Source organism: Aquarana catesbeiana, linkage group LG03, assembly GCF_042186555.1.
Source record: "Aquarana catesbeiana isolate 2022-GZ linkage group LG03, ASM4218655v1, whole genome shotgun sequence".
NCBI lineage: Eukaryota > Metazoa > Chordata > Amphibia > Anura > Ranidae > Aquarana > Aquarana catesbeiana.
The window spans coordinates 672,862,659-672,885,349 of record NC_133326.1 but is presented as its reverse complement, the minus strand read 5'-3'; the positions used below and the strand labels follow the sequence as shown (position 1 = coordinate 672,885,349).

Here is a 22,691-nt window from a genome sequence, read left to right as displayed (position 1 = left end):
GGCTGTACCAATGTAACTATGTAAAAATATCCATACCTAGAATTCTTATTAGCTACGAAAAGGGTAACTCAAGCTCCAGAATTTCTGCATTAATTATTGTCTCACACGGTAGAACACTTTACTACTGCAAAAAAATTATTAGAGATACTCACTTTTTTTCAAACCTTCCTTTGACAGGTCCCACAGAGAAAGCCGAAAAACCCATTTATCACCTGGATTAGACACAGTATGATCTGAATTACACTCGCTACCATAATGGTGGCAAAAAGGATGACGTTAAACTCCACCACACCTTCGGGCATGGTACAGCGAGTCCAGACTTCCCTGTGGAAGAGGTAACTCTGATCCAAACTGAAAAGAGACAAAGAAAAGCCGTGAATGGTCTAGGAGATGAAGTAACACTGTGTAGTGCTTACACTTGATCTAATGACCTGAAACAAAAAGTTCCACTTCTCCATTGTACTACATAATAGTGCTTGGCACTTAGTTCAACGGTCAGATCTGGATGAGATCTGCAGTTGCCTGACACTGTACATCGTAAATAAATTTGTAATGACGCCAGGTCTCAGATCTCACTCTTAGGTTCCGTCTATCCCAGCAAGGGCACTTAATTGAAGTCCTCGTGACCTGCAAACCATGGAGTTTCAATGGTCATGATGGCAGTTCTCCCATCACAAAGCCCCTCAACAGCACACTTAGGTCTTGGTCTAACAGTGTTAATAGTAAAAATTCAGCAGTAAAAACTCACTTACAAATGTTAGAACTCCAGCAGCAGCTCTGCTCCAGACGCCTACTATAACACTGAGCTAATATCATTTCTTTGTAGTAGGCAAGATTGCTGCTTTGTAAATTCTATGTTAGTGTAATCCGAACAAATAACTTGATATGATATTAGATATTAATCTACTGTTACACATGGCTTTGAGTGGATATCTACATACTGTAGGTTTTTAACCACACCCTATTACACACACCTTGAAACCTTGCGTCAGAGAGATCATGCACCATAGGAACACGCGCTCAGTGTTGTACACGTGGACCCTGGGATTCTTCTGCTGCTGCAGGAGTAATACAACTAAAGGGCTGTCAGGAGCTCTCATCAACAGAGCTTGACTATGCCCATCCTTTCCTGGCAGATCTGCCATTCATAGAAGCCGTACCACAGCTCCTATAAATGACAAGTGCAGGGGCGGACTGACCATTTGGGCACTCGGGCACTGCCCGGGGGCCCCATGCCACTAAGGGGCCCCATCAGGGTTGCCAGCCTCAATAAAACCAGGGACAGTATGTAAAAACCTGTTTTTTTTTTAAATCCCAAGATTATAGCTGCCCTGCCTCTCCAGTACCTTTTCAGCGTGTGTATGTGTATTCTGTGTGTGTATACTGTGTGTGTATATTGTGTGTCTGTGTGTGTATACTGTATGTGCGTGTATACTGTGTGGCCCCATAATCTATTTCCTGGGTACCCCATAATCTCCTATTGCCTGGGGGCCCCTTAATCTCCTATTGCCCGGGGGCCCCATAATCTTCTCCTATTGCCCAGGGGCCCCATGAGTTGTCAGTACGCCCCTGGACAAGTGATCTCTGAATGGAGGATGGGCAGATGATTGATAGCCCCCCCTCTAGTTAGAGATCCTGTTTTCATAGAAACTGTAGTACGGAAAGATGAAGATTTCTCCTAAAACAAGAAGGATCAACACTACTAACTGCAAGTTATGTTCCTTGTGCTGATTTTTATGTTTGTGTTTTTGGCAAATTTTAGGCTTTAGGATGCTGTGATCACACTCACTCAATAAATTCTTTTTCCAGTTTGAAGGGGGTGGTCCAGCGCTGATCTCCGGTGATGAACTGGTAGTAGCACTTAGGTCCCCGGATCAGGCCCAGCAGGGATGTCACAAAGCCGTAGATGGAGCCGGCCACTGCCACCACTGACAGGACCGCCGAGACCAACATCTAGGGAAGAGGGAGAGGAGAGTGGTATCAGGATAATTCTCTTCTACATTGTGTTTACAACATGGGGTCCAATGTGAAGGGAAATGGAACACTTCAATGGTACACTACATGGGGTCCTGTATGAAGGGAAACTGAACACTCCAATGGTACACTACATGGGGTCCTGTATGAAGGGAAATGGAACACTCCAATGGTACCCTACATGCATCTAGTATGAAGGGAAAGGGAACACTCTGATGGTACCCTGCATGGGTGAAGTATGAAGAGAAATGGAACAGTCCAATGGTAACCTACATGGGTCCAGTATGAAGGGAAAGGGAGCACTCTGATGGTACCCTGTATGGGTCCAGTATGAAGGGAAAGGGAACACTCTGATGGTACACTGCATGGGTCCTATATGAAGAGAAATGGAATACTCTAATGGTACCCTACTTGGACTCCAGTATGAAGGGAAATGATGCACTCCAATTGTACCCAACAAAGGGTCCAGTATGAAGGGAACTGGAAAACTCCAATGGTACCCTACATGGGTCCAGTATGAAGGAAAAGGAAACACTCTAATGGTACGCTACTTGGAGTGCAGTATAAAGGGAAATGCTCTACTCCCAATGCACTACGCTACTTGGAGTCCAGTATAAAGGGAAATGCTTTACTCCAGTATGAAGGGAAAAGGAACACCCAATGGTACCCTACATGGGTCCAGTATGAAGGGAAAAGAAACACTCCAATTGTACCCTACATGGGTCCAGTATGAAGGGAAATGGAACAATGTAATGGTACGCTACTTGGAGTTCAGCATGGAAGGAAATGGAACACTTCAATGGTACCCTACATGAGGTCCACTATGAAGGGATATGGAACACTCCAATAGTACCCTACTTGGAGTCCAGACCAGTCCGAATGTCCGAAAGATGTAAAATTCGTCCAAATTGTGATTTGTTACGAAACAAATTGCACATGTCTAGTACCCTACAGGGTGTTCATTATGAAGGGAAATATAACACTGTAATGGTACCCTACAGGGGGTCCAGTATGAAGAGAAATGGAACATTCTAATGGTACTCTACAGGGGGTTCAATATGAAGGGAAATGGAACACTCCAATGGTACCCTACAAGGGGTTCATTATGAAGGGAAGTGGAACATTACAAGTGCTGGAATTCGTTGGCGAATCTGGGGAGTGCAAGGGTGCATGGATTTCTTATGGAGATGTTCAGAGATAGAAAAAGCTAGTGAATAATTGAACCTTCCAACATCCAGTCTAAAGTGAAACAGCAGTTTGGTGTTGGTCAGTTGTATGTAAACCAAATCTAAAGACTAGCAATCTAATTGCTTTTTGTTGGTAAACATGAATGTAGATATTAGCCTTATAAGTTGGTGAAATAATCATAATCAACATTTCTCTTGAAAAAATAGAGATATGAAATGGGCCTCCTTAAATTACCCATGGTATCTTCTCTTACCCCACATCGGTTGTTGCATGTTCCACGTCGGCCCACACATTGAATACAGATGGCTGGAATTAATACCTACAAGACAAAGAGTGGGAGTCAATTAATCTAATACAGCCTATTACAGAGCTCCTCAATCTTCTCCAGCCTCTTACTCAAATTCTTACTTAAAGCTGAATTCCAGGATAAGCAAATATTGCCTAAATACAAGAGATGTGTATTCTTTCTTTTTGAATCTTGGGGTGCTTTGTGTATTTCCTCCAGATCTGTGCAGTAATCCAGTGTGAGACTTTTCCTCTGTGCAGGAGCTTCCTGCTCACTGCTGCTCTCTCTTCTTGTGCGGGGTGACTGGTCTTGTCCCTGCCCCATCCTCTGATTTTCTGCAGGCATCCTGTAGTGGGTGGACCTGCTGTGCCCCTCCTACAGCGCCGCTCTCTGCACAGGCTATGCACAGTACAGTGATGATGTCGCTGCTACTTTTACAAGGTAATAACTGGGTTTTCAAAAACATTAGGTATCTTTATATCATTGTGGCTATAGCAAAATAAATTTAAATAAAACTGCCCAGAGTTCAGCTTTAAAGTGCCCAAAAAAATAAGTAAAGAAAAATATATATATGATACAGTATGTCACTAGCATTAACATGCAAAGAGCACTAGCATTTTGTTTTTCGAAGTCCCCCCTGTAACATGTTTTATTTTTTTTTACCTACTGTACCTGCAATTAGGTTCATTATTTTTCTACTTCCTGTAATAGACCAAGATGTGGGTAACCCTCCTCCCGACATTTGACTAGTAGAGAAAATAGCCTAAGACCATTTGACCAGAAGAGAAAACAGCCTAGGAATATTCAATTTTGCCCCATTCTCACAACAGTCAAATAATTTGCACAAAACAAATGTATATGTGCTTTTGTTGGATGAAAAGCTATGCAAATTTTTAATAAATACACCTCTATTTGTAAAGTCCAAAGTAGCTCCTGGACCTTAGACAATGGGGCATCTTTATAAAACAGTAAATGTTGATTTTCACCAAACGTTCGCTGGCGGCAAATCTTTTATTGTCATTTAAAACACATGCACCAGGAAGATCTATCTGAAGTGAATGTTTGGTCCATGTAAGGTTCACTGCTTTATGAATACGTCCCAAAAGCGTCTGGGCTTTCCTCATTGTGCACCAGGATTTTATTGCTGCCTGTGTCCTCATGAGAGATTTCCCTCACTTCCCGTCTAGGTAATGGGTGTTTGACAGAACAGGAAGAGAATAAAAATCACCCCAGTGTTGGTGCAAACTGTATTTAAAACCTGGCAAACATTCTAACCCTTCCCCAATATAGCCAAAACCTAAAAAAAACTTTAAAAAAAAAGTTTGGTTTTAAAAAAAGTAAAAGTTTAAATTGGCCAACAAACAGGAACATTTAAAAAAGAAAAATCTTCAGAAAATAGTTTTAGAAGAAGGGAAATTAATTCCCAACTCTGGGCTCACCAGAGAACCCCCATTTGTTTCTATCCCCAAAGGAGGAAGGTCCCTGGTGCCAGGGAGGTTGGAAACCACTGCTCTAGAACAGTGGTTCTCAACCTCAGTCCTCAAGTACCCCCCCAACAGGCCATGTTTTTGGAATTTCTCTTAGATAATATAGCTGTCCAAAATACCAAGCCATTGACTCTGATTTAATGCACCTGTGCAAGATAAAAGAAATCCTGCAAACATGGCCTGTACTTGAGGAGTGAGGGTGAGAACCACTGCTCCAGAAGATAGGGGAGAATAACAGAGCAGCAGCCTATGAAACACTGAGCATCCCTAATTAATTAACCCCTTGTTCCTCTGTTTACAGTGGAAATTTACCTAGCAGCCCACGCTATGCTAGGTGGGTGTTACACTAGCGTAATGGTTTAGGCTGGGTTCACACTGCTCCGACATGGAAGTCAGATGACTTTTGATCAGACTTTGCCCTATGACTTCATGTCTGACTTCGATGTGACTTCATTGAACGGGATCCGACAATACCAGGCCCTTTGAGTCTAGTAGGAAGTCTTAAGAGGGGGAACCCCATGCCAAAATTGAAAGAAAAAAAAAGTGCCCCCCCCCAAGACCATAGCAGACCAAGGGTCTGGTATGAATTTTGAGGGGAAACCCCACGCCAAAAAAAACCCAGCATGGGGTCCTCCCAAAATCCATACCAGACCCCCATCCGAGCACGCAGCCCGGCAGGTCAGGAAAGGGGGGACGAGCCACCGACCAGGGCACATGCTCTCAACATAGGGGGGTGGGTGCTTTGGGGCAGGGGGGGCTCTGCGCCCCTCCAACCCCAAGCACGGGGACAAGGGCCTCTTCCCGACAACCATGGGCAGTGGTTGTGGGGGTCTGCGGGCAGGTGGCAAGTGGCTTATCGGAATCTGGAAGCCCCCTTTAACAAGGGGGCCCCCAGATCCCAGCCCCCCCTTTACCCAAAAAAGTGCCAAAAATAAATAAAACCAGTACTCAATTTTGGCGTGGGGTTCCCCCCTCAAGATCCTCAGAGCACAAGTCAGATCAGGTAAGACAATGATCCGACTTGGATGCGACTTACATTCAAGTCAGTGGGCTGAAATCGTGTCCAAGTCAGACCAAAGTAGTGCAGAAACCTTTTTCAAAGTTGGACCGACTTGTGTCGGACCAGTTAAGACTGCTCTCACAGGGAACCATTGATTTATACACGTCATGTGACATGTGCTCCCAAAGTTGGAGCGCACTGTATGTTGCACCAGTGTGAACCGAGCCTTACTGTAATGCTGAACTGATATGGACTTGGATGCAGAAGGGCATTCAGTATAAGCATGACGTCCAGTGGTGTTCCAGCAAATGATCTCCTACGTGCATTACAAGGCTACACAGGTGACATATCAGGTAGGCAATCAATACCACACCCAGGAGATCAGTCTTGTTGTGCAATCTGTTTATATCAGTAATAAACTTAGTTGAGATTTAGGCACATACAGGAAAGAGATAGCAAAATGATCAATCTGAGTTATTTGATAACATTGACTTAGCAACATCAGGAGTTATTAACACCATGACAGGAATATCTGAAATTACTTCTGGTTACCATTTCTGTTTTCTACATACTACCTAAGGTGCACAAAGGAATTTATGACCCTCCAGGTAGGCTTATCCTCTGCAGTAGAAGTTCTTCAACAGAGAAATTTAGTGTCTACCTTGATCAATTCTATTCAAGGATAAAGCCCAACTCCGGGCAAAAAAACATTTCCCCATGCAATGGGGCTGTGCCTACACTGCAAGGGTTAACTGCTCATTTTGTCCAGGGGAGAGTAGAAAGCCTATACTCACCCGATTTTCCATTCCACCAGTGAACAGTGCTCCCCCATGATCCAACAGTGGTCTGATGTTCTCATGCCCAGAGCAGGTCTATGGGCTTGTCGATGTCAGGAACAGTCCACCACACAAGACTGCTTGACCCCGATGGCGCAGGAGCCGCAGGGACCAGTTATGTGCGGGGAGGATCGGAGGATTAGAAAAGTATATCTCTGTTCTCCAATCCCCTAGACTTTTTTTTTTTGTTGTAAATTCTTTTTATTAAGTTTTCAATTCAAAGAGTGGTTCACAAAACAGAGTCTCAGGGCATATCCTGCCTCGAAAAGAGAAACTAACATAGTCCAACTAAGTCTAACATAAAAATATAAACTATAAAGTCTTGGACTGCTCGTGTTCACATGGTATTAGGATAGATAAGACAACATATCAAACTCAGTAACCACCATTCTGGAGATCAGAGGTAGAAAGATATATTATACTGAATTTATAAACTCTGAAGGAAAATAGAGGGTAGACAAAATCTGGGAGATTTTAGGACTTAATGCCAAAGCCAACTGGGGTCCTAGGAATTATTGAGCGGCATTAGTTGAGTGTGATTCTAGCCAAATGTTCCATATTTTGTCAAATTTGTCTGAACATCCCCTGGAATGGTACATAGCCTTATATAGTAGTATAGAAGAATTAATCAATGCCTTCCAAAAGTTTAGAGAGGGCACTTAAGGTTGTTTCCATTTGAGAATCAAAGTTTTCCTTGCATAGAATAGCAAGAGTCCTAGAAGGGTCTTGGTTGCTCGGTGGTCAGCCAAGGTGTCCACCAATCCCAGCAAGCAGATTGGCACACTTAAAGGAATAGGGATCTTAGTAAGGGTGGCAATGAAACCCATGACCTCTTCCCAGAAGGACCACAGCATATGGCTAAAATCTGCATCCCTTCCGACACATTTATAGCAGCATAATGAGACATCGGGATAAATTTTGCTAAATTTTTGTGGTGTTAGATAGACCCGGTGAAGTATTTTGAATTGTATAAGACGATCCTTAACAGACACTAGTTGCAAATATGGGTATTCCCAGGCGTCTTCCCAATCCTCTGCATCCAAGTCTGGGACATCACAGCGCCACTTAGAGAATAGACCCTCCAGGCCAAAGTGAACTGAAAGCATAAGCGCTCTATAAATGTTTGATGTCAGTTTGGCCAATTGATCATCTCATAACAAGGATTCCAGATTGGACTGTAAGAGGAGCACAGACTGAGAATCAAACTGAGTAGCAAACGCATGATGAAGCTGGAGATATCTAAATAAGTGGCGGTTAGTGAGCCCAAACTTTTTCTTCAGGGCGTCAAAAGACAGTAAAGTGCCATCTACACTTTAGAGATATGCTCCAGTTTTTTAATGCCCTGGGCTGCCCAAATCACCGCGTCGGGAATAAATTGGAACTCAGGAAGGAGTGGGTTGAGCCACAAAGGAGTGATGGGAGACCACGTATGGGGGTCCTCTGCCTTTACAGACTAATAATTGCCATACTCTTATAACGGCTTTCATAGAGCACGTGAGGGGGGAAGAAGCCTTTACCTCTATACAATACATTCCTCAGTGATTCGTACGACCCAAGATATGCCGCCTCGAAAACAACTGAAGCATAAGAATCATCAGAAGTCACCCAATTGTGGGCATAGGTGAGCAAGGCGGCATAAAAATATTTTAGAAGACAGGCCAAACCTCCCTCAGTCCAGCGCCTCCGAAGAATTGTTTTGTTAAACCTAGGGGGGTTAGCTCTCCAGAGAAAAGAGGCAATTGTGGTGTCAAATTGGTGGGAAAAGACCTTGGGGATCCAAATAGGGGAATGTCTAGTTATATATAAGAACACTGGGAGAATTTTCATTTTGACTAAATTTCTTCTGCCAATAAGAGACAATGGTAGGTTGTCCCAAGCTCTCAGTTTGGCCTTGAGATAAGTAAGCTGTGGGTAGAGGTTCAATTTGGCAAAGTCGGAGACATTAGGAGTAATGGTAATGCCCAAATAGCGGAGAGGAGGTCCATGTCAAAGGGAGTGAGGGAATCAGCCTGCTTTCTGGCCTGTGGGTCAACAGGTAAAATTTGTGATTTGTCCCAGTTGACCCGCAGACCCAAGAATACAGAAAAATCAGAAATAATATCCAGAGCTGCTTGGAGAGAAGGTTCAGGATTGCTGAGGAACAGTATCAAATCATCAGCGTAAAGGGCAAGTTTTTCAACAATGGAGCCAACACGTATGCCTTCTACCAAGTCTGAATGTCTAAGGGCAGTGGCAAGAGGCTCCATAACTAGGGCAAACAGAGGGAGAGGGGACAACCATGTCTTGTCCCCTGTTCCACTGTAAAGGGCTCAGAGAGTGACCCTCCCAATTTGATTTGTGCCACTGGGGACTTATACAATAGATTAACCCATGTACAGAAGGAGGGGCCAAATCTGAAAGCCTGTAATACTGATAGCATATAATTCCAGGTTACCGTGTGAAAGGCTTTCTCTATATCTAAAGCTACCAGTACATGGTTTTGGGAAAAAGAGGATGGGATCTGTAGGTGGGTATAAACACATCTCAAATTTATATCCGTGGCTTTTCTTGGCATAAAACCAGTTTGGTCTATGTTAATGAATGCAGGCAGAACTTTAACCAACTTTGCAGCCAGGACCTTGGCCAAAATCTTGAGATCGTAGTTTGGCAGGGATCTTGGCCTGTAGGAGGCATAGCATTTCTGATCTTTGCCCGGTTTAGGAATGAGTACTATGTGGGCACAATACATAGTGGGGGATAAGGATTCAGTTTCAAAATAATGGGAGAATAGGCCCTGAAATTTAGGGGCCAAACACTTTGCATACATTTTGTACCAATCGTCTGGACCAGGAGTCTTGGATGGGGAAGCGAGGAAATAGTCAGCTCTATCTCAAGTGTTGATATTGGAGCCTCTAAGGCCTCAACATCTTCTGATGTCAGAGAGGGCAGTGCTCATTTTTGGAGTTCAGGGGAAGCAGGACACTGGGGTTGGCTATACAAGTCCTTGAAAAAGGCACAAAACTCTTGAAGAATGGCTTTAGGATCAGAAATGTGTTCCCTAGCCGCTGTCAGCAGTTCAGGAACAATAGTCTGATAATGAGGCTCATCCACTAGATTGGACAAAAGGCAACCATTTTTATCTCCTGATTTAAAGATTCTGCCTGCTAATAAATGAACATCGGTTTGTTCAAGGGAAGTGTAATGAATATTGACCTCTCTCCTGGCCTGTGCCAGGTGAAGATAAGCATCTGGCGTGAGATGCTATGCAAAGGAAGCAGAAGCGTCAGTTTCTTGAGACTCTAGTCTTGTTGTCTCAGATTTACAGTCAGCTCTGATAGCTTTAATGGCCGATATATAATTGCCTCGCATCGTTGCCTTAAAAGCATCCCAGACCACCGCCGGAGAGGCGGTAGCTTCATTAAGAGACCAATAGGATTCAATTTGTGGAGACACTATTTTAGCAACATTTTCACTGTGAATCCATTGGGGAGCCAGTCTCCACGTACCTGAATCCCTCTGGCTTTCCAGCCAAAGGCTCAATTCCAACGGAGAATGGTCAGAGAGTCCTGCTGGAAGATAAGAGGCACCAGACAACCTAGCTAAAACTGGAGAGCTACAAAAGGCAAGACCAATACTGAAACCCGATTTGTGAGTTCCAGATAAGTAGGGGAAAACCTAGTGGCCTGTACACACGATAGGATTTTCCGATGGAAAATGTGTGATAGGACCTTGTTGTCGGAAATTCTGACTGTGTGTAGGCTCCATCACACATTTTACATAGGAATTTCCGACACACAAAGTTTGAGAGCTTGCTATAAAATTTTCCGACAACAAAGTCCGTTGTCGGAAATTCCGATCGTGTGTACACAAATCCGACACACAAAGTGCCATGCATGCTCAGAATAAATTAAGAAACGAAAGCTATTGGCTACTGCCCCGTCTATAGTCCCGATGTACGTGTTTTACGTCACCGCGTTCAGAACGATCGGATTTTCCGACAACTTTGTGCGACCGTGTGTATGCAAGACAAATTTGAGCCAACATCCGTCGGAAAAAATCCATGGAATTTGTTGTCTGAATGTCCGATCAATGTCCGACCGTGTGTACGGGGCATTAGTGTTATCATGCTTCCATCTCCACAGCTCTGTAAGAGCAAAGATGTCTGCCCAATTCACCAGGTCAGGGTTAGCCGTACGTAGTGGATTGGAGGAATCAAGTTTGAAATCTAGAATGGTGTTAAAATCTCTGGCAATTAGAACATGGGAGACAATTTTTCATAGATAGATTATATAAAATAGAGGGGTCCACTGGACGGGGCAGGTAAACATTAACAAATGCCCAAAGGACCAAGTAGAGATCCATCAGTAAGATGATGTACCTACCACCAGGGTCAGTTATGACTCTCTCAACTCCACATGGAAGGGCTTTATTTATGCGTGTAAGGTGTAAATAATTATTGCGCTAACCTGTGTGGAAAGAAAAGCGGAGCTGCTACATACAAATGTGACAAACATTCATAAGTGGGTGAAAGTGAAAAATGTAGCGCTAATGAATAAAACAGTGCTGGTGAACTGTGTAAATACATAAGTAACCATGTACAAATGGACAGTGCTAATAAACTGTGTGGATACATAAATAACCAAAAAATGGTAAAATATGTGCATAAAAGAGTCCCAACCAAGTGGAAATAAAAGGACTACTGCTGAGTCCCAAATGAATCAGTCCCCAAAAAATGGCAGGTGTGCCATGAACACAGGATCATTCATATGCAGAAACCAGGGACAGTTGGATTTGTATCTGGAGAGAATAACATCAATGGTAAAAAAAAGATGGGTACTCTTACCAGAGCCAGTGGACCTGGATGTCAGCGACACCAGGTCAAACAAGCATGGATGACTGGAACCACGATGAAGCAGGAACAGTCCAGAGGGTCCAGGAGGATCGCTCAATGCATCTGGAATGGTCAGCAAAACCTTCAAAGGTCCGATCCTCTCTCGGTGGGGTTGCAATGATGGAATCAACCAGCGAGCATTGAAACACCCTGGGGCTTGGTTTCTCCGCTCCCCATATTGCTTTTATACACATTGTGATCACATTTTATTTGTATGCCTGGTTTTAATGAAGAATAAACAACCAAACCTTTTTGATCTACACCATTGGAAGCTCTCTCCCCTTTTTTACGTACTCTTGGCTGTATGAGCTTGTTTGACCTTTCCATCTAGTGTTTCAATGCTTGCTGGCTGATTCCATAATTGCAACCCCACCAAGAGAGGACCGGACATTTGAAGGTTTTGCTGACCATTCCAGATGCATTGAGCGATCCTCCTGGACCCTCCGGACTGTTCCTGCTTCATTGTGGTTCCAGTCATCCATGCTCGTTTGACCTGGTGTCGCTGACATCCAGGTCCACTGGCTCTGGTAAGAGTACCCATCTTTATTTTACCATTGATGTTATTCTCTCCAGATACAAATCCAACTGTCCCTGGTTTCTGCATTTGAATGATCCTGTGTTCCTGGCACACCTGCCGTTTTTTTGGGACTAATTCATTTGGGACTCAGCAGTAGCCCTTTTATTTCCACTTGGTTGGGACTCTTTTATGCACATATTTTACCATTTTTTGGTTTTGATTTTATGTATCCACACAGCTTATTAGCACTGCCCATTAGTACATGGTTACTTATGTATTTACACAGTTCCCCAGCACTGTTTATTCATTAGCGCTACATTTTTCACTTTATTTATGAGTATAGCAACACCTCTTGCATAAGTGGAGTAGATTGCATGAAATGCCTGTTTGACCCAGGGTCTACGCAGAGCTAGGATACGATTACCAGTGAGATGGCTCTTCTGCAGAAACAGGATATGTGGTTTATGAGAAGCAAGAAATTTGAATAGCAGGGAGCGTTTAAATTTGTCAATAATGCCTCTTATATTCCAGGAGACTAGATTGATGTCAGACATAGTCATTATACATCAAAAAAAAAATACAAACCAAAGAAAGTACTAAAACCCACATATGCAACCAATCATATAATAACCATTTTGTGCAGTAAGGTGGATAAAAAAAGGAAATGATGGTGGTTACATTAACATATCAGAGAAGATGAGCAGTAAAAGCATTTGAATGAAACTAGAATGAATGAAACATAACTAGGCTAGCAGTTTGTTCCTGAAACTAAGATACAAAAAGTCTGTCTACGAAATACACAGGTTCGTGGTTCTAGCCAGGAGGTCCAAAAGGGTGACCTCAAGGTTTCTGGAGTGGCAGTCTTGGGGGGGTGGGTAGATCTCTCTCAGAGGCACTGTTTGTTGAATCTTGAGGGGAAAGTATGTTGGATTGCCTAGAGTGGGGATATGCAATTAGCGGACCTCCAGCTGTTTTAAAACTACAAGTCCCATCATGCCTCTGCCTCTGGGTGTCATGCTTGTGGCTGTCAGTCTTGCTATGCCTCATGGAACTTGTAGTTCTGCAACAGCTGGAGGTCCACCAATTGCATATCCCTGGCCTAGAGGAATAATATCCCTCCACTGGCCATGATACAAATATAAGATCTACACATCAAAGGGCCTTTAGAAAATAGCAGCATCCATACATAACCTATGGGTAGAATGGGAAAGAATACACAGGATGATCCAAAGGCAGGTGGCGGAAGTAAATGCGTTTTAAGGCCTCCCCAGCATGAAGAAAAAAAAACAAAAAACAGCAATCCCAAGAGGAGAGTGTTGAAAACAGGAAACTTAACAGAGCAAGGGGAAATTGCGGTCAAACCAGGAGTAATGATGGTAGTAGGGAAAGAGTATGGAGTGCAGTAATGCTCACCAGATATCATGAGTAGATCATGCCGGATGGTCCTCTCTCCAGAGTGTCAGAGCCAATTATCAGCATCTTCAGGTGAATCAAAGAACCTCACCGTTCCCCCATAGGAAACTTGAAGGCGGCTGGGGTACAGCATGCTGTATAGGATGTCCCTTGTGTGGAGCTTTGCGCGGACGTCATTAAAGGATTTCCTTTTCTATTGAAGCTCAGCAGAAAAATTGGGAAACAGATGTACTTCAGAGTTTTGATAGGAGAGATCCGGGCGCTTCATAGCTTCACTAAGAATCCTGTCCCTGTAATTAAGGAACTGGACAAGGAAGGGTCTAGAAAGAGTTCACGGAATGCGACAGCCCGTTGGCACTCTATGTGCGCGTTCCACTACATAGGTGGGTGCGACCTCAGCGAGGCCTAGCAAATGTCTAAAAAGGGTCTCAGCAAACTCTGCCGCGTGATCACCTTCTGCCCCTTCTGGCAAGCCCAGCACCCACACATTATTCCGGCGCTGCTGATTTTCAGCATCATCTGATTTGACCACAAGGGTGTGGACTTTCTGCTGTAGAGATTGCAGGGTCTGATTATGCTGTGAGGTAGTGTCTTCCGTGGCAGCAACGCAGGACACGGTCTCAGTGAGTATGCCCCTGATTTTGTCTAGGTCATTACGGATCAGGTTGCATTCTTCTGTAAGGTGGTCAATCCTTACCAGTAAGGAGGTTTTACTGTGCTCAATAGCCTGCAGGATTTACGCAGTATTGGTGCCCGGGGCTGGGGCAGTTGAGACTGTGCTGCCCGCTTGCTCACCTGCAAGATCCATCTCAGCCAGGATAGCCTGCAGTCTGTGAGCCAAGATGGCATCTGAACACGTGGCCACCAGAGCTCCCAACCTTTTACTTGGAGTAGAAGCGGAGGAGTGGCCCATTGATGGCACCATAGGATCCGCTGAAACCCGCAGGGATGCTGGGTGAGTTTGGTGCGGTGATGGCCGAAGAAATCGGGCAAAGGAGAGCAGGATCAGCACGGAGCTCTCTCCTCAGATGTCTGTCCCATTATCCTGGCATCTTTGGTATTAGGGGAGAAATAGTGCCCTATTGTTGGTGTCAGTAGGAGGAATAGTGACCCATCATTTTTGTCAAAGGGAGGATTAGTGCCCCATCTTTGGTGTCAGTGGAATAATAGTGCCCTATTGTTGGTGTCAGTTTGAGGAATAGCGCCCCATCGTTGGCATCAATGAGAAAGTAGTGCTCTATTGTTAATGTCAGTAGCAGGACTATTGCCCCATTGTTGGTGTCAGTGGGAGGAATAGTGTCTTGTATCAGTGGAAGGAAAAGTACCCCAAGGGCTGGATAAAGGAAAGCAAAGGGCTGCATCTGGCCCCCGGGCCACATTTTGAAGACCCCTGCCCTAGACAAAAATGAGCAGTTGACTTATGCAGTGCAGGTGCACCCCCTTTTTTTGGCCGGAGTTCAGCTTTAAAGTAATTTCTTAAGGTTTAAGGTTTTTAAACCTTAAAGTGGTTCTAAAGGCTGAGGGTAAAAAACCTCCTGTGTGCAGCAGCCCCCCCCCCAATCCTTACCTGAGCTCCCTCCAATCCAGCGATGTTCACAATAGCCTGCCCTAGACAAAAATGAGCAGTTGACTTATGCAGTGCAGGTGCACCCCCTTTTTTTGGCCGGAGTTCAGCTTTAAAGTAATTTCTTAAGGTTTAAGGTTTTTAAACCTTAAAGTGGTTCTAAAGGCTGAGGGTAAAAAACCTCCTGTGTGCAGCAGCCCCCCCCCAATCCTTACCTGAGCTCCCTCCAATCCAGCGATGTTCACAATAGCCTGGGCTGTCCTGGGACTCTCCCTCTTCATTGGCTGAGACAGAAGTGGAAGCCCATTGGCTCCCACTGCTGTCAATCACAGCCAGTGAGCCAATGAGGGGAGATCGAGGCTCTCTCCTCAAAATCACAGCTAATCACAATAGTAAACACTGAATAAATCGTTTTCACTCAGAAAAAAAAGGTTGCTTATAACAGTGAAATTCGCTGTTATAAGCAATCATGGTGTGAAAAACAATCCTGATCACCACCCCACGGTAGTACAGTGCTTTTGCCTAAATAAACTAAAAAAGACCAAAAATTTTGAAAAAGAAAACAAAAACGGGGTTTTCTTTGTTTCTGTTATAAAATTTTGCAAATCAATAATCTTTCTTAATCAATTTTGGCCAAAATGTATTCTGCTCCATTTCTTTGGTGAAAATAACCGAAATCAGTGTTTATTATTTAGTCTGTAGGAAAGTTAAAGAGTCCACAGACTATGGTATATATCTGAAAATCAATCAATCCTGATATACTGACAACCATTCTTGAGGCCAGAAAATACCAGGACAGTACAAATATCCCCCCAGATGACCCAATTTTGGAAAGTAGACAGTCCAAGGTATTTAATAAGAGGCATGGTGAGTTTTTTTTTGAAGTTGTAATTTTTTTGTCATCATTTTTTGGAAAATTAGGAATTTTAAAGGAGAGGATGGGGAGCTCACAGAGGATGTTACAAGGAGACAGAAAAGGACAGTAAGAAACAATTTCATGAATAATCATAGGTGGGCGCAGCCTATTGCATTAGGGTGTGCACCCCAAAGCTCAGGCACATACGTCTTTCTCTGCAGCCTCATCTGCACTGGACAGGGAATGAATGGGAAGTGCTCTGTGCTATGAGCGTACACAGTTTACTATGCTTCCGTTATGAATGAACACAGTGAGTGAGTGTGTTCACTGCATTCATTTAGAAAAGGAAGGGGCTGGTAAATAAATATTTACCAGCCCCTTCCCCCCGCTCTCCATCCTGAAACATCCGCCGCTGCAGCCGGGGGGAGAGGAGGGAAGCCAGCAGCACGGCAAGGACATAGGGATTAGGGTGTGCCCAAGCACACCTGGCACACCCCCTGCGCACACCTATGTGAATAATAGATTATAGGGACAGAAAGTAGCAGACCGCTTTTCCTGTGCAATTCAGGTGTGCACCGCCCCTAAAGCTGGATTCACATCCCTGCATTTTTCCTTGATGCATTTTCTGTTCAAACCATAGAATATCTTAATGCATACATGAAGAATTGCGCCAACGCACATCATGATGCATGCCAACGCATCATACCACATGTTGAAGCTGAAGAACGTTTGGCCATGCAGCTCCATTTTACAAACGTACCTGTAATGAAGCCAATCTCAGCTGCTGCCTGCTCATTAGTGTAATGTGATCGGTGATGCCGGATTTTCTCCCTTTCAGGGCTGCAGGAATAGGAGGCTTTGGCTGCAACTCTGAAGGATTGTGTCCTCCCATTCACAAAACTCCTAGTATTATTTCCCCCAGAATGCAAGATGTTTTGTGAATGGAGAAGAGGAGGATGCCCTCCTCTATTCATAGAATGTCTTACATTCTTGAAAAATGATACAATGAGTCTTGTGAATGGATGAGGGGACAGGAAAGGGGGGGGCAGTGCAACCTTTCACAGTCACATACTCCCATCCCTGCAGTGCTAAAAGATCACAGCAGATTATTGTACTAGCTAGCATGACTTGGGATAGGCTTGGTTAGAGGTGGATTATTAGACTGGTACTATATGCCCTAAATTTTTTTACTAAATTTCAGCTTTAACGTACCATTAGGTACATTGTTGTGCGTTATGATACGCATTGACATCCAATACAATGCTTTGCATTACATGTTAAAACGTGAGAAATTGCAGTTTGACATCCGTGGTTTTGGTGTGTTTCCATTGATTTTAATGGGAAATGCATCAAATGTTTTGAAGTAAATCCAGCCCGACTATTTGCTCTCTCTATATTGGAACCAACTTGTTGCAAATCAGGCAAACGTTACCATAAAGTTACATTTCCTGATTACAAGCGATTACCATCTCCCTTGTGGCTGAGCCTCGCAGCAAAATGCAGAACAGGAGATTGTTTATGAACTGCCAGAGCAACTGTTAAGGAAATCTTCTAGAGAAAAACTGACAAAACATGGGCTTGTAATGGGACATTTTTAAAATATATTCTGTGGCCAGCTAAGATATTAAAAAACTGCTGAAAAAATATTTTTAATCTTGTTGCAACATCGCAGCAAGGTTCTCATCCCTCTGCTCCTGTGGCTTATTTACTGGTTTTCCCAGAGGTTGAAGTCAAGTTACAAGCATCCCCTGCATTGTCCTTCTCATCCCTCTGCTCCTGCGGTTGGTTTACTGGTTTTCCCAGAGGTTGAAGTCAAGTTACAAGCATTCCCTGCATTGTCCTTCTCATCCCTCTGCTCCTGCGGTTGGTTTACTGGTTTTCCCAGAGGTTGAAGTCAAGTTACAAGCATTCCCTGCATTGTCCTTCTCATCCCTCTGCTCCTGCGGTTGGTTTACTGGTTTTCCCAGAGGCTGAAGTCAAGTTACAAGCATCCCCTGCATTGTCCTTCTCATCCCTCTGCTCCTGCGGTTGGTTTACTGGTTTTCCCAGAGGTTGAAGTCAAGTTACAAGCATCCCCTGCATTGTCCTTCTCATCCCTCTGCTCCTGCGGTTGGTTTACTGGTTTTCCCAGAGGTTGAAGTCAAGTTACAAGCATCCCCTGCATTGTCCTTCTCATCCCTCTGCTCCTGCAGCTGGTGTACTGGTTTCCCCAGAGGTTAAAGTCAATGTGACGGGAGTCACTGTTGGGCGCAGGGTGACCAAGAAAAGAATGAACCCCTTAAGAATATGATTGGATTACTTAAAATGGGACAGCAATATTTATCCACAATATCTCCCAGGATATATGTAAAGACTATTCTTGGTTTGTTTGATTCTGAACTCCACATGTTAGTTGAGAGAGCAGATCACATTGGCCTCTAGAACTGGGTAGGAGTCGGACAGTCTACTCTTACTATAGTTTGTTGCCTACTAGGCTGAGGAGGGGGGAGATCAGTGTTTGTATTGTTAATTGTAATTAGCTCCTGCTATTGTGAGAAGGTGTCCTGTGTTTATACTAATGTGTGAAGCTCGGTGACCACAAGTCTGTCCTAAAGGTCATATCTCTGAGTCACCTTCTGGGTAAATGATTTGGTAAACTAGCTCATGTTAATTAGGTTTCTGGTTACAGTTGTATTGTTAGAGTAATATGAGCAGGAGGGGGGAACCTCCTCGTTAACTGTATATAAAGACTTGTAATTTCGGTCCTAATAAAGAGTCTGATTCCTGTTTGACCCTCCGTACAGAGCCTCGTCTCGTACTTGGGGGGAAGAATTATTCGTATGGGTTTCTTGTTCAGCTGATTGGAGTGTTCAGTAGCTGCCTTTGTGTTCGGAAATGGAATGTCCTAAACGGCTTTAACCCCTTTCATACTCGGGGTGTCATTACAGTCAAGTTACAAGCATCCCCTACATTGTCCTTCTCATCCCTCTGCTCCTGCGGTTGGTTTACTGATTTTCCAAGAGGTTGAAGTCAAGTTACAAGCATCCCCTGCATTGTCCTTCTCATCCCTCTGGTCCTGTGGTTGGTTTACTGATTTTCCAATAGGTTGAAGTCAAGTTACAAGCATCCCCTGCATTGTCCTTCTCATCCCTGTGCTCCTGCGTTTGGTTTACCGATTTTCCAATAGGTTGAAGTCATGTTGGGCTTTAACCACCTATGCTCTGGAAGGTTGCACCCCCTTAATGACCATGATTCAGCACTGCGCTACTTTAATTGGTAATGGCGCAGTCATACAACACGCAAATTAAATTTATATCATTTTTCCCCACAAATAGAGCTTTCTTTTGGTAGTATTTGATCACCTCTGCGGTTTTTATTTTTTACTATACAAACAAAAAAAGACCAAAAAGTTTTGAAAAAAAAAAATTATATATATATATATATATATATATATATATATATATATATATATATATATATATATATATATATATATATATATATATATATATATATAATTTTTTTTTTTTTTTTCTGCTATAAAACATATCCAAATAACAAATGTAAAAAATCTAATTTCTTCAAGAATTTAGGCCAAAATGTATTCTGCGACATGTCTTTGGTAAAAAAAAAATCCTAATACTTGTATATTGATTGGTTTGTGTGAGAGTTATAGCGTCTACAAACTATAGGATATGCACTGGAATTTCTATTTTTTTATCCTAGTAATGGCGGTGATCAGCAAGTTATAAGGGGAGTGAGATAGTGTGGCGGACAGTCTGACACTAACTGACACTGACATCACCGGTGACACTAATACAGTGATAAGTGCTAATAATATACACTGTTACTGTACTAATGACACTGGCTTTGAAGGGGTTAACAAAGGGTTATCTGTGAGCCTAACTATGTGCAATATGTGCTGATTTTACTAACAGACGTGGCTGACTTTTCTCTCTACTTTGCAGGAAGCAGAACACAGCCTCATCGCTGTTCTCTGTACAGAGCTTTGTGTTGTTAGTAAACACCGGATCCTTTGCTCTCATTCGCTAAGCCGATCAGCAGGTCCCGGCCATAAATCACTGGCCAGGACCTGCTGACTGACTTGTGCTGTACTGCACAACAGCACAGATCAGGTAGGGCCTGAAGTACATGTAGGTGATCTGGTGCATAAGTTGCACCTCTTTATCTGCATCCCTCCCTTCTCTACAGCCATTCAAAGTCCAGAATTTATAAAGCTTGTCTGATAAGTCAGAAAAAAGTGGCCGAAGAGCTGAAATTACACTCTGCAGAGCTCAGTGAAGAGAGCTCTGAGAGCTGATTGGAGGGAAGGGACACATCCCATTTACACAGCACACAGGAACGGTGCTGAGGCTGTCAATCACAGGTTGTGTGCTGGAACTCCCTCCTTTGTCACCTTTTTTCTCTTGGTGTCAGGAAAACGTGTCAGAAGCAGGAGCGGCCGGTCCATAAGGGGTGCAGGAGCGCTGCCCCCCCTAGTTTGGATGCGGGGTGCCAGACACAACAGCTTTTATGAGTTTTTTTTCTTCAAACACATGATTAAAACCAGAGGCTCTAATTGGCTTGAAAAAGGTTGGGCTCGGGGCGCAGTGCTCTGCCCATTTGTGATACTAGCGAATCAATATTCACTATTGGTTTCTGGCTTTTCCTCTCCGCCAATCAGGACAGGAGGCGGATCTAAAGAAGACAGGGCTAGCCAGGAGGAGAAACTAAGGAAGCCACTGAGCCATGACCCTGGAGGGGTGGATCCGGACCTGGGGGGGGGTTGTTTGCTGCCCCCCCAAAAGAAAAAGTTTAGCACCAGCCTCCTCTGCTCATGCAGATAGCAGAGGAATGGACCAGCAGACAGAAATGACACTTAGTGCTCTGGATCGAGACACACTATAGAGGGATATACTTTGTTCATATCTCATGCTTGAGATTGCCAACCACTTTAATGGCAGGATTACCAGGTTAAAATAAAGGAAAAGAAAATATAAAAAAAAACAAAAAACAAATGCCAACACCACGTCTATGGACCAGTAAGTCGCAGTACTGTCCATTTTGTTCTTGGGTCTTATATGTCATGTTTACATTTTCAACAGGTGGGGCTGTAGGTTATGCTTTACCTGTTTACCTGTCTAATCTTAGCTGCTCTGATCTTAGATCCTCCTATTGTACCCACCTTATTACATCAGGACTTACTCACCAGCGCCCCCCCCCTGTTCAAGGGGATGCCAGTCTTCTGTTTTCCAAAAACTAAGGACAGATTCTAAGGCAGTGATGGTGAACATTGGTACCCCAGATGTTTTGGAACTGCATTTCCCATGGTGCTCAATTACACTGCAGACTGCATGAGCATCATGGGAAATGTAGTTCCAAAACATCTGGGGTGTCAAGGCTCGCCATTACTGCTCTAAGGCCAAAGAAGCAATACAAGCATACAGCTGTTTCAGGCTATGTGGCTATCATTGGTGGGGTGTATGGAAACCATGGCCTCAATAGTGTAGGGTTTAGGACCCAACAAGACAGAATATCCATGCAGGATATGGTGAGAATGGACTAAAGCCATCAAAAAAGCCCTCAAACCAAATCATTACTCCATAGCGTGTGCTAAAAATCCAACTGTGAGCACGAGCCCCCCCCCCCCGGTAATAACAGTAGCAGATAAAATCTTAGGTGTATAGTTGTCACCACAGTGCCCTCAAATACCTGACATGGGCAGACTGGCCCTTTAAATTTACCAAATGCCCACCCAGTTCTACTCACCAGGAATCCGCTACCAAAGAACCCACCGAGGTACAGGACTTCATCCGTGAGTTTTTCTCCGGGATTGTTCACGGCTTCTGTACTCCACCCAGGGAACAGGAGGAGAATGTTACAGAATATACATAAAACACAGAAGGGGTACAGGGCGACCCCGATAAACTTTGCACAGTGACCCGTACACATGATGTCCCAGCGTTTCCAAAAAATTGAATTGAAGAGAGAAGAGATAACCCTCCAAAATGGTCACCGAAAGCTTCCGGGAGGCAGATAGACGGCAATTGCTATAAGAAGGGATATATGAATCTTTCTGGGTATCTCTCTACTGTACTTCCTTATTACTTTCTCAGTCACAGCAATATAACAAAGTGAAGTTTGGACTCAGGATTTCCAGATGGAAGATTAACACCCTCAGACTTACATTTACTCCAGGAAACACATCTAAAGAAAAGTTGCTGTAGCAAGATCCCGGGCCCTCAGAGGCCTAATGGTGACCTCCAGAGTTAGGGACAGCTGGCATCGTTCTGTGTAGAGTGGATTAAAAGGCATGGTAGGTACCCACGGGTGGCTCGAGTATCTATGCCCGGAAGTGGGAGCAAAATACCTGTATTAGACAGGTGTCTGCTCCCCCCTCCCCCCTGAAAGGTGCCAAATGTGACACCGTGGGGGGGGGGGGGGGATCCGAAAAGCAGAAGTTCCATTTTTGGGTGGAACTCTGCTTTAAGTAGATGCAATGTTAATTGGCAGACTCCGAGACTTCTATAGGCAAACAGCAATGCAGGGAAAGGCATCAAGCCGGACACCACATCTGCAAGAGTAGGACCGCTGTCTCCTATGGCAGCAATCTTGTAACAGCTTCTAACAAAGGTTGCAACAAACTCCTTCACTTCTTCTACAACCTCCTATTGTGGAACTTCACTCAGCTGAGCTCCCAATCTTTCACTAGACCAAACAG

The 22,691-nt window shown here is 43.9% G+C and overlaps 1 protein-coding gene across 1 annotated transcript in view; it reads right to left on the bottom strand.

Annotated features, from left to right (window-relative positions):
* The window catches only part of LOC141134722 (transmembrane 4 L6 family member 4-like), a 35,268-nt gene extending 13,241 nt beyond the window's left edge, over positions 1–22,027 (bottom strand). The window contains exons 1-4 of the mRNA XM_073624159.1: positions 21,740–22,027; positions 3,416–3,481; positions 1,790–1,953; positions 153–351 (exon numbers count right to left, since the gene is read on the bottom strand). Coding sequence (XP_073480260.1) covers positions 159–351; positions 1,790–1,953; positions 3,416–3,481; positions 21,740–21,922 — 606 coding nt within the window. The 5' untranslated portion in view covers positions 21,923–22,027 and the 3' untranslated portion in view covers positions 153–158. The remainder of the gene's footprint in view (positions 1–152; positions 352–1,789; positions 1,954–3,415; positions 3,482–21,739) is intronic.
* Between the last annotated feature and the right edge of the window lie 664 nt (positions 22,028–22,691).